Source organism: Myxine glutinosa, chromosome 2 (assembly GCF_964187855.1).
Source record: "Myxine glutinosa chromosome 2, kmMyxGlut1.1, whole genome shotgun sequence".
Classification (NCBI taxonomy): domain Eukaryota; kingdom Metazoa; phylum Chordata; class Myxini; order Myxiniformes; family Myxinidae; genus Myxine; species Myxine glutinosa.
The window spans coordinates 210830824-210847147 of record NC_136262.1 but is presented as its reverse complement, the minus strand read 5'-3'; the positions used below and the strand labels follow the sequence as shown (position 1 = coordinate 210847147).

The window sequence follows — 16324 nt, the reverse complement described above, 5'->3', positions numbered from 1 at the left end:
TTGACAAGTGAACATCAGGTAAAAGTTCAAACTGATCAATACCCTGACGAAGGCGTGTCCCCATCAACGTGTCACGAAGGGAGGTGCCGGTGAACCCTCGCGACCAGTCAGGGCCGAGGCGTGTTCACCGGTAGGCGGAGCGAAGCGCGCGCGGGTTGATTTGCAAGGCGCGTGATATAAGCGCCGCCGCGGACTACTTCAACAGATGAGCCAGGAAGAGAGAGGGAGTCGACCACCAAGGCAGAAAGAGATGAGCGGGAGACGAGGCAGATGAGACGAGAGCAAAGAGAGGGAGAGAGAGTCGGTCCGCTACCACGACGACATGGACCGCGCTGATGATGCTGGCAAGATATTCTTCCTCGATGCTCCTGGCGGGACAGGAAAAACAGTCCTTATTAATATCATCCTGGCCAAGGTTCGTCAAAAGTCGGAAATTGCTCTGGCTGTGGCCTCAAGTGGAATTGCAGCTCCACTTCTTGAAGGAGGAAGGACAGCACACTCAACTTTCAAACTGCCTTTGGATTTGACCAAGCAAGACACCCCAACCTGCAACATTAGCAAGAATTCAGCAAACGCCAAGATCCTTCAACAGTGCAAAATCATCATCTGGGATGAGGCTACTATGAACCACAAGCAGGCATTCGAAGCAGTGAACATGTGTGTGTGTCTGTCTGGAGGTCCGCTTATAACTCAAGAACTACACATCGGAGAAAAGTTTTAGACACAGATTCGGAATCAGCATAAAATTCCGGTGGTTATAGGCTACGTTTTATTTTAATGGTATAAAAAACCGGGCCTCATTTGTAATTGTGCATTTGACAAGTGAACAGCAGGTAAAAGTTCAAACTGATCAATACCCTGAAATTTTGAAATTCATCTGAATTGAACAATTCATGTGGCTATAAATTCAAGTCCACTTTTCTTTCAAGTTCATTTGTATTTGATGTGTTGCATTACAAATGAACAGTATTTCCTGTCATTTGACTTTTGCTCAAAGTATTAATTCATTTGCTATATTGTTTTAAGGTCATCATGCCACGTAAAAGACCCAGATTTCTTGGTTGATGTACTGCAGATTCAAGAAGAAAGAAAGCTCAGAGAGCTGATGAGACCGATGATGAGCAACAAAACAGACTGGAGGACAATCGCCTTAGGCACCAAGATAATCGAACTCAGGAAACCGAGGACCAAAGGACAGAGAGACTGGTGGCCGATCGTGTACAGCACAGACAAAATAGGTCCCGACAGACTGTGCAAGAAAGACATCAGATGCAGCTTCGTGACAGGTCTCGACGTCAGCTCCGTCGAAGCAGAGAAGCAGAAGAAGAGAGCCTTCAAAGGCAGGAAGAAAACAGGCAAAGGCAGGCAAACAGAAGAAGCAGAGAAATAGAAGAAGAGTCGCTTCAAAGGCAGGAAGAAAACAGGCAAATGCAAGCAAACAGAAGAAGCAGAGAAACAGAAGAAGAGAGGCTTCAAAGACAGGAAGAAGATAGGCAAAGGCAAGCTGACAGAAGAACTGCAGAAGAGGATCAAACAAAAGTCAATTGGTTCAAAGGGGCCTTTGCTTACAACCCAAGAAAGAAGTACAGCTCTGACTCTAAGGTGGACATTGGAGAAATGGACAAGGTGTGCAAATATTGCAAGGCCAAAACGTTCAAGGCAGAGACAGCAGGCCTTTGCTGCTCAGCAGGCGAAGTCTGGCTACCCCGCATCGAAGAGCCTCCTGATGTGCTGAAAAGGCTGCTGATTGGCAACACTGCTGATGCCAAGCACTTTCAGAAACACCTTATGAGGTACAACTCAGCCTTCCAAATGACTTCCTTTGGGGCAGAAAAGGATCTCACTGACTACTCTTTCTTTACAACATTTACAATACAAGGTCAATGTTATCACAGGATGGGAAGTCTCCAGCCTGTTCCCAGTGAAAACAACAATACTGTACAAAAGTTTGTTCAGGTCTACTTCATGGGCACAAGTGAAGAAGAGGCTGAACAGCGGTGCAGGAATGTTCAAATGTCAAATGGTACACTCAAATTGAACATTGTGGCAGACCTCCAAGAAATGCTGCACCAGAACCACAAATATGTCAAAGTGTTTAAGTATGCCCTTGAACAGATGGAGGAAAGACCAGATCTGAAGCTCAAAATAAGGGCAGACCAGACGCCAGCTGGAGAACATGAGAGACGATACAATGCACCTGTGAGTGATGACGTGGCCATCATTGTGGTTGGTGAAGAACTTGGATCAAGAGACATTGTCCTGAAGCAAAGATCGGGCAGTTTAGATTACATCAGAGAAACCCATAGAGCTTATGATGCCCTTCAGTACCCACTGATATTTTGGAAGGGACAGGATGGGTACAACTTTTCTCTGAAGAAAATAAACCCAGCAACTGCCCAGGAGAAAACTGGCAGAAATTCTAAAGTATCATGCAAGGATTTATACTCTTACCATTTCATGGAGAGAGAAGAAGAGGTCAACTATGTCGTGAGGTTTGGCCGTATCACCTGTCAGCTCATGGTAGACAGCTATGCAAAGATGGAAGCTGAACGCCTTCTGTACATCAGACTGAACCAATCAAAACTACGTGCTGAAGAGTACATCCATCTGAAGGATGCCATAATTACAGATGGCATTAATCCAGAAGACATTGGCCAGCCAGTTATTCTTCCGTCCAGTTTTACTGGTGGCCCACGGTACATGGCAGAAATAACCCAGGATGCTATGTCATATGTCAGAAAGTTTGGCCGTCCAGATTTATTCATCACTTTCACCTGCAATCCTGCATGGCCTGAAATCAAGAATGTACAAGATTCCAATCTACGACATGACATTATTGCCAGGGTATTCAGTGAAAAACAGAAGAAACTGATATGGTTACTGAAGAAAGGGATGATCTTTGGAGATTTGGTAGCATGGATGTACACCATTGAGTGGCAGAAGCGTGGCCTCCCTCACTCTCACACCTTGATTTGGTGCAAAGACAAAATCCGACCAGACGATATAGACAGGATCATATCAGCAGAACTGCCAGATCCAGAGATGGACCCAGAACTGTTCAAGACCATCTCCACACAAATGATTAATGGGCCCTGTGGCAGCATCAACCCTCGATCTGTTTGCATGAAGGACAACAAATGCCAAAAAAGATTTCCCAAACAACTTCGCCGAGAGACAGAGACTGGTGATGATGGATATCCAGAGTATCGCAGGAGGAGCACTGGCGATGGGGGACACACTGCTAAAGTCAACATTCGCAGTGTGGGAGAGTACAACGTTGACAATCGGTGGGTTGTTCCCCACAACAAAATGCTCTGCAAAATCTTTAATGCACACATCAATGTGGAACTGTGCAGCTCAGTTAAGTCCATCAAATATGTATGCAAGTATGTCAATAAGGGCAGTGACATGGCAACATTTGAAGTAGGTGACAAAAAAAGGTCAGATGAGATTAGCAGGTTCCAGTCAGGCCGATATATATATATCAACAAACGAAGCAGTGTGGAGGATCCTTGGATTTAACATTCATGAGCGCTATCCAACTGTCATCAATTTGGCCGTACATCTGGAAAATGGACAAAGGGTCTATTACACTGCAGAAACTGCCCAAGCACGAGCACAAGGGCCACCTCCTCAGACTACGTTGACAGCTTTCTTCAAACTCTGCGTTGAAGATGACTTTGCCAAGACTCTTTTGTACAATGAAGTCCCTACCTACTACACATGGGAGAACAAAAAGTGGAATCGCAGGAAGAAGGACATTCCAGTAGACAATTATCCTGGAGTTTTTGCCAGCAGCGCAATTGGCAGAGTCTACACAGTTCATCCAAAGAACAGAGACTGTTTCTTTCTGCGCCTTCTCCTGCACACTGTCAGAGGTCCAACATCCTTTAAAGATTTGCGATGGGTTAATGGTCAAGATTTTGCCACCTTCCACGATGCCTGCCGACTCCATGGTCTATTGGAAGAAGATGAACATTGGAAAGATGAACCATGGATCATCCATGATGAACCAAAGATGAACCATGGAAGAAGATGAACATTGGAAGTTCTCAAGCCATGGATGAGGCAGCAGTCTCACAGGCACCAAAGCAACTACGGCAGCTGTTTTCCATCATATTGGCAGCACGTGACATTCAGGATCCAGAGAAGCTCTGGGAGGACCACAAAGGAAATATGTCTGAAGACTTTCTTCACTTGGCCAGATGTCAGAACCTTGGTGTGGATATTGATTTCAACTGTGCAATCTACAATCAAGCCCTGATTGAGCTAGAGAAGCACCTGATTGCCTATGGAACCACTATGGCAAATTGTGGAATGCCCCAACCAGAAAACAGCATTGAGGGAATGGCTCAGGAGCTTCTGAGGGAAACAAACTACAACATGGAAGAGCTGACCACATTTGTAGAGCAGAATGTCCCAAGAATGGTTGAGGACCAACAGCAGCAAGCCTTTAATTCTATCCTGAAGAGTGTTGATGATGATGCTGGCAAGATATTCTTCCTCGATGCTCCTGGCGGGACAGGAAAAACATTCCTCATTAATATCATCCTGGCCAAGGTTCGTCAAAAGTCGGAAATTGCTCTGGCTGTGGCCTCAAGTGGAATTGCAGCTACACTTCTTGAAGGAGGAAGGACAGCACACTCAACTTTCAAACTGCCTTTGGATTTGACCAAGCAAGACACCCCAACCTGCAACATTAGCAAGAATTCAGCAAAAGCCAAGATCCTTCAACAGTGCAAAATCATCATCTGGGATGAGGCTACTATGAACCACAAGCAGGCATTCGAAGCAGTGAACAGAACACTCCAAGATATTCGCAACAACAAGAAAATCATGGATGGTGTGACAACTGTTCTGGCTGGAGACTTTCGTCAGACTCTCCCAGTCATCCAACGGGACACAAGAGCAGATCAAGTCAAGGCCTGTATCAAGTCTTCTTATCTCCTCTGGCCACATGTGCAAAGACTTACCCTGAATACCAACATGAGAGTCCACCTTCTTGGTGACAACACTGCAGGGGAGTTCTCAAGCCAGCTTTTGAAAGTTGGCAATGGCCTATACCCTCAAGATGCATCAGAGCAAATAACTCTACCATTTGGACAGTTTGTTGAAACAAAAGATGACTTGATCAAAAAGGTCTTTCCCAATATGGAGACCCAGTTCCAGGACTCATCATGGCTTGCCGAAAGAGCCATTTTGGCCCCCAAGAACAATGCTGTTCAAGAGATCAACAATTTGCTCCTCCACCAACTTCCCGGTCATGAAAGAAATTATGATTCTCTTGACAAAGTGACAGATGAAGATCAGGCAGTAAACTTCCCAACTGAGTTTCTCAACAGTCTTCAGCCTCAAGGACTCCCAACACACAGGTTGATTCTCAAGGTGGGAGCACCAATCATGCTTCTAAGGAATCTTGATTCACCAAAGCTGTGTAATGGAACACGATTGACAATCCAGTAAATGATGCCGCATGTCCTAGAGGCAACCATCCTCTCCGGACAATACAGAGGAGAGAAAGTATTCATTCCAAGGATACCACTTATTCCACCTGACCTTCCATTCTCCTTCAAGAAGGTTCAGTTCCCCATCAGGCTATGTTTTGCTATGTCCATCAACAGGGCGCAGGGGCAATCAATGAAGGTTGTCGGCCTGAACTTCACAGAACAAGTGTTTGCCCATGGCCAGCTGTACGTGGGCTGCTTGAGGGTTGGAAAACCAAGCAATCTTTATATCTTGGCACCAAGTAAGAAAACCAGAAATGTTGTATACCCAGAGGTTTTGAGAAATTGAAAATTGAAAAAAACGTCATGTAGGAAATGTACTGTGATATTGCTCTAAAATATACATGTTCTTTTCATCATATATTTGTCTTATTATTATTCAACCCGGGCGAAGCCGGGTACCTCAGCTAGTATATATATATACAGTCACGTGAAAAAGTAAGTACACCCCATGTAAAGTTTTGACTTTTTCAACATATTTCAACATACAGCTATTTGATCTTCATTTCAACAATATTGATAGATAAAGGTGATATAATATAAGAAATATCATGAAACATTTACATTTTGTAGTCCATTGTATAATTTAAATAAACATAAATGCAAATTTCGCATGTGGAAAAAGTAAGTACACCCTTGGCTCTAATACGTGGTATTGCCCCCATTTAGTCAGGTTCACTATGTCAATAAATTATATTTCGTTCAAAATCATGGTAGATTAGCAATCCTATACATTTTTGGAAAGGTTATAGCATAAGGAAACTAAAAATCAATGTTTACATTTGGAGAGATACCTGTATGGCGGCCATTTTGGAGTTTCAAAATGGCCACTGTAAAATACATATTTTGTTCTATTTCTGCCTCTAATTACTCTAAAAACTTTTAAAAATATACTAAACCTATATTTTCAGGGACAAGGAATCCAATGAAAGTATCAAATTAGTGCTATGGGGAATGGTAAGACACCAATCAAAGGTTTTGAATTGCAAAATACTGTCTTTATATTCGCAATAAGTTGCATAATCAAATACATGTTATCATTTTGTACAGGCAGTTAATAACATCAAAATGTGTCACAATAATTCATATCACCAAACATACACAGGCAGTCAGCAAAATCATATATACACATGCAGTCAGTATAACTTCACATCTACACAGGCAGTCAATGACAAAATATACACAGGCAGTCAATGGCATCAAAGCCTGGTGTTGGGCTAGCGGCTAGGGTGCCAGCTTAGGATCCCAGGATCCTGGGTTCGAATCCCGGTCGATCGCTGAATTAACGCCAGGGGGGTTGACTCAGCCTGTCATCCTTCCGAGGTCGGCTAATTGAGTACCAGTTCACTGGTAATTCCCTGCTTGTCGTAAAAGGCGACAAAAAGGGTTGACGGCAGGAAGGGCATCCGGCCGTAAAACATTGCTTCAAAAAGGGGACCGAAAAACAACAACAACCACGGTCCCTGAAAAAGGCCAACCCCCGCTTTGCGGGGAAAAATGGCCTCTAAATGTGTTTTTTCTATATTTTTTTAGTCAATGGCATCAAACATACACGATTACAGAATATGCCATTTAGAGTTCGTCATCACTGTCCTGTGTGTCGTATCCGACAATATAGTCCGCATCGTTTTCACAGTCCGTTCCACACAAGCAAAGGTCGGTCAAATTGATTGGCAAATCGAATTGGTCGAATGGTCGATCGAATCGAATTCGATGAATCGAATCAAATCGAATCGATCGAATTGGTCGAATGGTCGATCGAAACGATTGGTCGAATGGTCGAATTGGTCGAATGGAATTGGTCGATTGGTCGAATTGGTCGAATTGGTCGAATCGAATTGGTCGGAATTGGCAAATGTAAACATTGATTTTCAGATTTTCCATGTAATAACGTTTCCAAAAATGTATAGGTTTGCTAATCTACCATGATTTTGAACGAAAAAACATAGTGAAGCTGACTAATTTGGCAGAAACAACTTCAAGTAGGCATTTCTTATAACTGTCTACCAGTCTCTGACATCGACTGGGAGAATTTTTTGCCCACTCCTCCATGCAAAATTGTTTCAGCTGTGCGATGTTTGAGGGGTTTCTTGCATGCACAGCTCGTTTCAAATCCCCCCACAACATCACGATGGGATTTAGATCCGAGCTTTGACTTGGCCATTCCAGAACCCGCCATTTCTTTCTTTTCAGCCAGTCCTTGGTGGATTTACTGGTATGTTTAGGGTCATTGTCATGTTCCAAGGTCCACCTTCGGTTGAGCTTCAACTTTTCGACAGATGGCCTCACATTATCCTCAAGCACCCTCTGGTACAATTAAGAATTCATAGTGGATTCTATGATGGTGAGCTGCCCAGGCCCTGATGCAACAAAGCTGCCCTAAACCATAATATTTCCACCACCATGCTTTACAGTTGGTATCAGATTCTTGTGGTCAAATGTGTCTTTGGTTTTCGCCAAACATGTCTTCTGGTACTGTGGCCAAATAGCTCTACCTTTGATTTATCTGCCCATAGCACATTGTTCCCGAAGTGCTCCTCTTTGCCTCGGTGTTGATTGGCAAACTTAGGCTTGCCCTGATGTTCTTTCTGGACAGCAAAGGTTTCCTCCTGGCACACCTCCCATGCAGATCAAATTTGTGCAGCCTCTTTCTAATGGTAGACTCATGCACTTTGACATCAACAGTGGCAAGAGCTACCTGTAGGACCCGTGATGACATTCTGGGGTTCTTCGAGACTCCTTTCAACATCTTGCAGTCTGCTCTCGGGCTGAACTTGCTGGGGCGGCCTGGCCTGAACAAGTTGGCAGTTGTTTGGAATCTTCTCCACTTGTAGATGATCTTCCGGACAGTCGAATGATTGATTTAAAATTGTTTGGTGATCTTTTTAAATCCACTCCCAGACTCGTAGGCATCTATAACCTTCTTTCTGAAGGCCTCAGAGAGCTCTTTTGATCTAGGCATGGTGATGCCGCACACTTCAACAACAAAGAGCAAACCAAACTAAATGTCTGAGGTTTAAATAAGACAGGTTCCTACAAGATCCTCTTTAACGATGTTCTAATCATTTGCACCTGAGTTGGTGCACCTCTTTCTAATTTTAGGTATTTGAAGTTGTGATAAATATCAGGGTGTACTTACTTTTTCCACATGCGAAATTTGCATTTGTGTTTATTTAAATTATACAATGGACTACAAAATGTAAATATTCATGATATTTGTTGTATTATATCACCTTTATCTATCAATATTGTTGAAATGAAGATCAAATAGCTGTCTGTTGAAATATGTTGAAAAAGTCAAAACTTTACATGGGGTGTACTTACTTTTTCACGTGACTGTAAATCCAATTCGTGTCCTTCAAAGCTGTCTGGCTTGATCAAGAAAGAGAACATGGGTCCATACTTCTGAAAGTCCCCAAATCGTGTTGTGAACTCCGACTCAAGCTCGCTCATGTATTTGCATATTTCAGCGGTGCTGATGCTGTGCTGCGAGGACAGCTGCCTTACGTGTCTGAAGTAGCGGAAAGTGGAGGTAGCAACATCACTTGAAAAGATTGCTAGCTTGCCGACAAAAGCCGTCCATGTGTCGAACATGTCCAAAACAGTTTGCCCTGCACCTTGCAGTCGGAGATTGAGCTCGTTGAGGTGTCCCGTAATATCCTTGAGAAACATAAGTTTCACAACCCACTTCTCGTCCTCGAGGTCTGGGTAGTTTTGGCCCTTTTCAGCCAGGAAGGCCTTGATGGCATCAAAGCAGCTGACAAACCACTCCAAAACGTTTCCACAACTTAGCCACCTAACCGCTGAGTGGAGAGGGATATCTTTGTAGGTGCAGTCCATTTTCTCGAGCAGGGACTGGAACTGTTGGTGTGTCAGAGCAGATCGCTTAACTATGAAGTTATTAACCTTTACTACCTTAGCCATAACCTCATTAGATCTGAATTTGACATCTTTGCACAGAGGTTTTCTTGGTGTATTATGCAGTGGAGTTTCATGATGGGGTGACAGACTTTTTCCTGAATTAATCTGACAGCTCCCCTCTGTTTCTCGACCATGGCGGCAGTGCCATCTGTTGCCACTGCAAAAATCTTCCTGATGTCAATCCCTCGCTCTTCAAAATGTTCCATAAACATCTTGGCTATGTCCTCACCTTTTGTTGTGTCCGACATTGACTTTAAGCAGCAGAGTTCCTCTCTTACAGTCGAATCACAGTATCTTGCCATGACTGCCAAACGTGGTATGTCATTCACGTTCACGCTCTCGTCAAGTGCAATGCTAAATACCACAGCATCTTTGAACCCAGCTGCTACTTGCTGCGCACTGACATTTTCTGCCATTTCTTCGATGTGTCGCTCAACACTTATAGCTGACATGGGAATATCTTTTATTCTTGATTTGATTGTCTCTTTGTTTGTTAAGCCTTCAAACAGAACCTCTGAGCTACAGAGAAAAGCCTCCTTAATATATTCGCCATCAGTGAATGGCTTTCCACGTTTCGCAGCGCAATGAGCAATGCGATAGCTTGCTTCAGTCGCATGGTTTTTAGCAGTGGCAAAGATTTTGAGGGTGTTGGCCTGCTTCCCATACCTGGACACGGCACGTTTGATGGATTCTGCCTTGTCTGTCTGATCTTTGAAAGTTTTCTCGTGCTTTGTCTCAAAATGGTGCTTAACACTCGACATTCAACAAACAACATTTTCAAAACATAAAGTACACACAGCACGGTCCTTCTGAAAAACAAAACCCCACTCTTCTGTCCATGAGGGCTGGAATGCCCGAACCTTTACTTTAACATTCTTAGCTAGCGGGGTTGCCATCATCTACCGAACCTGAACCGCTTCACTGCAATTCCTGTAGGAAATGTGAGCGGGAGGCCGTACCATCAATCAAACTAAATAAGACAGGCCGCGCAACAGCCAATGGCTGTTCAAGAGGTGATTTGGCATGCAGCTGAGAGGGCACTGCTTTCGCCAGTGTGCCAACGATTACGCTGCCGCGTGCCAATGGTGGCACGCGTGCCTAAGGTTGCTGACCCCTGCTGTACTGTATCACAGAAATGAACAAACACATCCACATCCACACCCACCCACACACTCTTCTATTATTATGTTTTGCCTGTGACTATAGGTAGCGCGGGGATAGGACAGGTGAATGAACTGCATACATAATACATCGTCATTCACTCAGCACTGCCGCATTGTAAAAAGACATGTGTGAACCCCGTCACTTCGCTGAATATGGAGTAGTAGGGATCTTCTTCTTCTTTTTAAGTTTAATGGTGTAATCTCAGAACTGCCTTGCAGAGTTGGGAATGCTTCTGGTTCAAAATGGGCGAAAATGTTCGGCAGATCTGACACGCCAATCTCTGCCTATTTAATACTTTGAAATAGATGCAATCTGTGTCTGTCATATCGAGGAAATTTTAAAAACAGATGGTTCAAGCCATCCAGCTTATAGAGCACTCACCAAGTGGCTCAAGCACTCATGCAAACATTCCAACGAAATGGCTGAATAATACTTTGTTTACTTTATTACCTTAACATTGTTTTGAATGTCAATTCGTAATTTTATTTTCAAAAACAACATATGCTTTGATAAATAAAGTCAATTACACCACATGTAACTGTATCGCCATGGCTTACAAACATCGGTTGATAAGGAACGGCTGGCTTGGCAAGCGATTAGCGATGTATACAGCGATTCGTTGTTATGAAGATCAGCGATCAATGTTCAGCTATTAGCTGAACTGTGATTTGTAGGTATGAGGCTCTATTGTACAGAAACCATTATGACCTGTTCCAAGGCGAGGTTTTAGGCCAAAACAAAATGGTGGATTAAGACCTGTGTGAGGTGAACACGGGCTGACCAAAGGTAAGCCTGTTTTTGGTTTTAATTTAATAAGCCTGTTAATTATCTTCAAAAGGGGTGTTTGCATTTACCCAAACAGCTAGTTTTCATTCATGCAGTCCCTAGGAGTTCCCTTAGTTTGCTTGCAAAGTTTCGGGCTGCTAGGTTTCATTTGTTTGGAGTTATGGAGGAGACACCCACACACTGACATACTGACACACTGACTGACTCACTGACTGACTGACTGATACCCACTTTCTTTTTTTTTCTTTTTTTATATTACTGTTTCATTGGAGGCTCGTAAACGTGATATGCTTCTGCGGCGAGATATTTGATCTCGTGAATGGTCAAAAGGTTTAAAACAAACTGTGTTCAGATATCACAACTTACCATTCCCCAAGGTCACCCAACCGAAAGCCAAATTCGGCCATGGCACGCGTATGAGGCAGAAGGCAGGTAAACGTTACTTTTAATTAAAATTAGCTTTATTGCCAAAATAATACAGAGAAGAGGGGTGGACGAGAAGCGAGGGCTAAACAGAACAAACCCGCTATTAAAATCTATGATTGTCCCTATGTATTGTTCAATCATATGCCAGCCTTGGTCAACGACGAAATAATCATTTATAAATGGAATCTTTAGAGGGTATTTCTCATTGATTGGATGAGGGGCTGAGGGGTGGGATGGGGGGGGAGGGAGGGGAGGGGATAGGAATGGTGGGAGTTAAGGTCACTCTCCAAATATTTTAGAACAATTTCATTCATGTAGAAGAAGTACTCATAGATGAGTAAGTCATTTTATGCCTTAAAAGCAAAGTGAGTATCTTTTTTAATTTGAGGTTTCGTGTTCATTTCAACACATTGAGCAGCTCAGTGTCTTTGTGGGTATAAGAACCTGCTGCATTGCCATTGTCACTTGCCAATGTGCATTTTTAAGTCTCTAGGGCTGTTCAGCTGAGTAGGCAGTTGCAAAGTACCAAATGTATTCCTAGCCTTGAAACTACTTTGGTAGCACTGACACCCTATGACAGAGTATGGTGTATGGGTGTGGGCACTGGCTGAATGTCGCACACAAGCAGACAGCTGATCAAGCAGAAGAAATCTGTTTTTTAAATCTTCGTTTGTTATTGCCACGTGTGGATAGACTTGTGTCTCAAACAAGGCCAAGGACAAGACTATATACATAGCTCGTTCATCTATAACAGTGTCCTTATGTATAAGAATGCAGTTTTTATACACAGATTTTCTTTATCACATCACATACAGCAAATTTCCTTCAAAAACATTTTTACTTACACTATGAAACATTGAAGATAAACTACACATTTGTAATGCGTAAAAGCATTTGGAATGAAGTTGAGCAAAACCTTCATTTACAAGATGTGTGTAGCCTCCTATATGATTAATGAAATACAGGTTTCCACGAGGACAGGAAGTGTTGTCCAATCCATGGCTAATTGTGGAACTACCAAATCACACACACACACACACACACACACACACACACACACACACACACACACACACACACACACGCAGGTGGATACTTTGAGACCTGGGAGGCTCTGGTTCACCTTCTCAAACCCATATATGGGGACTAGCAGAAGTACCCGGCATTGCCGGGCGGGGGAGGGGAGGGAGAAGGGGAGGGGAGGGGAACGGGGGGAGAGCGAGCCCCTTGGTAAAGCGAGCGATTTTTTTTTTTCATAGCGTCATAGCGTCATAGCGTCATAGCGTCATAGCATTCATAGCGTCATAGCGTTCATCGCGTTTCATAGCGTCATAGCGATTTTTTTTTTCATAGCGTCATAGCGTCATAGCGTTCATAGCGTCATAGCGTTTCATAGCGTCATAGCGATTTTTTTTTTCATAGCGTCATAGCGTCATAGCGTTCATAGTGTCATAGCGTTCATAGTGTTTCATAGCGTCATAGCGATTTTTTTTTTCATAGCGTCATATCGTTCATAGCGGTCATAGCTTCAAAGCGGCATCGCGTCATAGCGTCATATCGTTCATAGCGTTCATAGCGTCATCGCGTTCATAGCGTTTCATAGCGTCATAGCGATTTTTTTTTTCATAGCGTCATATCGTTCATAGCGGTCATAGCTTCATAGCGTCATCGCGTCATATCGTTCATAGCGTCATCGCGTTCATAGCGTTTCATAGCGTCATAGCAATTTTTTTTTTCATAGCGGTCATAGCTTCATAGCGTCATATCGTTCATAGCGTTCATAGCGTCATCGCGTTCATAGCGTTTCATAGCGTCATAGCGATTTTTTTTTTCATAGCGTCATATCGTTCATACCGTTCATAGCTTCATAGCGTTTCATAGCGTCATAGCGTTCATAGCGTTTCATAGCGTCATAGCGATTTTTTTTTCATAGCGTCATATCGTTCATAGCGTCATCACGTGATCGCTCTGAGCGAATCAGCGCCCACCTACTCTGATTCCGTTGATTCCGTGCGCTGAAATGCGCTGAGGTAAATATGAATAAAAAATATGGATCGTCAAATATTTTGAGTTCGGCCATGTTCGTCCCAGGCTCAATGGCCATGTCTATGCCAAATATCAAGCACGTAAGCCTCTCCGTTTAGGAGTCTATCGGTAACATTACACACACACACACACACACACACACACACACACACACACACACACACACACACACACACACACACACACACACACACACACACACACTGTGTTTTATCTATCTATAATTCCAGTAATCTCTGTGTGTATGTGTGTTTGTCTGTGACCGCTGTTTCTCGACAACCACGGGTCCGATATACTTGAAACTTGCCAGGTATATTGCTGGGGACCCGAGGATGTGCCTTTTCAAGGTTTGAAATTAATCGGACAAGTGGTTCCCAAGGTATGGTCACCGTACTCGCAAGCCGTTCGCTTTGGCTTTGCGAATGGACCAAACCATTTCATGTAAATAGAGGGGGGGGGGGGGGTTCTACCGTACTCGCAAGCCGTTCGCTTTGGCTTTGCGAATGGACCAAACCATTTCATGTAAATAGAGGGGGGGGGGGTACTGTGGTCGTTACTGCCACGTGGTTTCAAAGTTTTTTTGTTGTTGTTGTTGTTTGCACGCATGTTTTTTTGCACCCACGTACGGGCACGCCCTAGTATATATAGATTGCAGGAGGAGGTGGTGGTTGACTCCAAGGGATCTGAGTGATATATAGTATTGCAGGAGGAGGTGGTGGTCGATTCCAAGGGATCTGGGTGATATTTAGTATTGCAGGAGGAGGTGGTGGTCGATTCCAAGGGATCTGAGTGATATATAGTATTGTAGGAGGAGGTGGTGGTCGATTCCAAGGGATCTGAGTGATATATAGTATTGTAGGAGGGGGTGGTGGTCGATTCCAAGGGATCTGGGTGATATTTAGTATTGCAGGAGGAGGTGGTGGTCGATTCCAAGGGATCTGAGTGATATATAGTATTGTAGGAGGAGGTGGTGGTCGATTCCAAGGGATCTGGGTGATATTTAGTATTGTAGGAGGGGGTGGTGGTCGATTCCAAGGGATCTGGGTGATATTTAGTATTGCAGGAGGAGGTGGTGTTCGATTCCAAGGGATCTGAGTGATATATAGTATTGTAGGAGGAGGTGGTGGTCGATTCCAAGGGATCTGGGTGATATTTAGTATTGCAGGAGGAGGTGGTGGTCGATTCCAAGGGATCTGAGTGATATTTAGTATTGTAGGAGGAGGTGGTGGTCGATTCCAAGGGATCTGGGTGATATTTAGTATTGCAGGAGGAGGTGGTGGTCGATTCCAAGGGATCTGGGTGATATTTAGTATTGTAGGAGGGGGTGGTGGTCGATTCCAAGGGATCTGGGTGATATTTAGTATTGTAGGAGGGGGTGGTGGTCGATTCCAAGGGATCTGGGTGATATTTAGTATTGTAGGAGGGGGTGGTGGTCGATTGTGAGGGATCTGAGTGATATTTAGTATTGTAGGAGGTGGTGGTGGTCGATTGTGAGGGATCTGAGTGATATTTGGTATTGCAGGAGGAGGTGGTGGTGGTCGATTGTGAGGGATCTGAGTGATATTTAGTATTGCAGGAGGAGGAGGTGGTGGTCGATTCCAAGGGATCTGGGTGATATTTAGTATTGTAGGAGGGGGTGGTGGTCGATTCCAAGGGATCTGGGTGATATTTAGTATTGTAGGAGGGGGTGGTGGTCGATTGTGAGGGATCTGAGTGATATTTAGTATTGTAGGAGGTGGTGGTGGTCGATTGTGAGGGATCTGAGTGATATTTGGTATTGCAGGAGGAGGTGGTGGTGGTCGATTGTGAGGGATCTGAGTGATATTTAGTATTGCAGGAGGAGGAGGTGGTGGTCGATTCCAAGGGATCTGGGTGATATTTAGTATTGTAGGAGGGGGTGGTGGTCGATTGTGAGGTATCTGAGTGATATTTAGTATTGTAGGAGGTGGTGGTGGTCGATTGTGAGGGATCTGAGTGATATTTAGTATTGCAGGAGGAGGTGGTGGTGGTCGATTGTGAGGGATCTGAGTGATATTTAGTATTGCAGGAGGAGGAGGTGGTGGTCGATTCCAAGGGATCTGGGTGATATTTAGTATTGTAGGAGGAGGTGGTGGTCGATTCCAAGGGATCTGGGTGATATTTAGTATTGTAGGAGGGGGTGGTGGTCGATTGTGAGGGATCTGAGTGATATTTAGTATTGTAGGAGGTGGTGGTGGTCGATTGTGAGGGATCTGAGTGATATTTAGTATTGCAGGAGGAGGTGGTGGTGGTCGATTGTGAGGGATCTGAGTGATATTTAGTATTGCAGGAGGAGGAGGTGGTGGTCGATTCCAAGGGATCTGGGTGATATTTAGTATTGTAGGAGGAGGTGGTGGTCGATTGTGAGGGATTTGAGTGATATATATATAGATAGTCGCGCGGCAAGGAACATCACGTGATCGCTCTGAGCGATCGATTGCAACTCTGCGTCCTGTCGT

General features: G+C 44.0%; 1 protein-coding gene across 1 annotated transcript; it reads left to right on the top strand.

Annotated features, from left to right (window-relative positions):
* The first annotated feature begins 322 nt into the window (after positions 1–322).
* On the top strand, positions 323–9296 carry LOC144890839 (uncharacterized). The gene is given in 6 exon segments (XM_078772693.1): positions 323–455; positions 1076–3477; positions 3479–3878; positions 4019–5746; positions 8869–9020; positions 9129–9296. Coding segments are annotated over 6 exon segments (4983 nt in total).
* The last annotated feature ends 7028 nt before the right edge of the window (positions 9297–16324 follow it).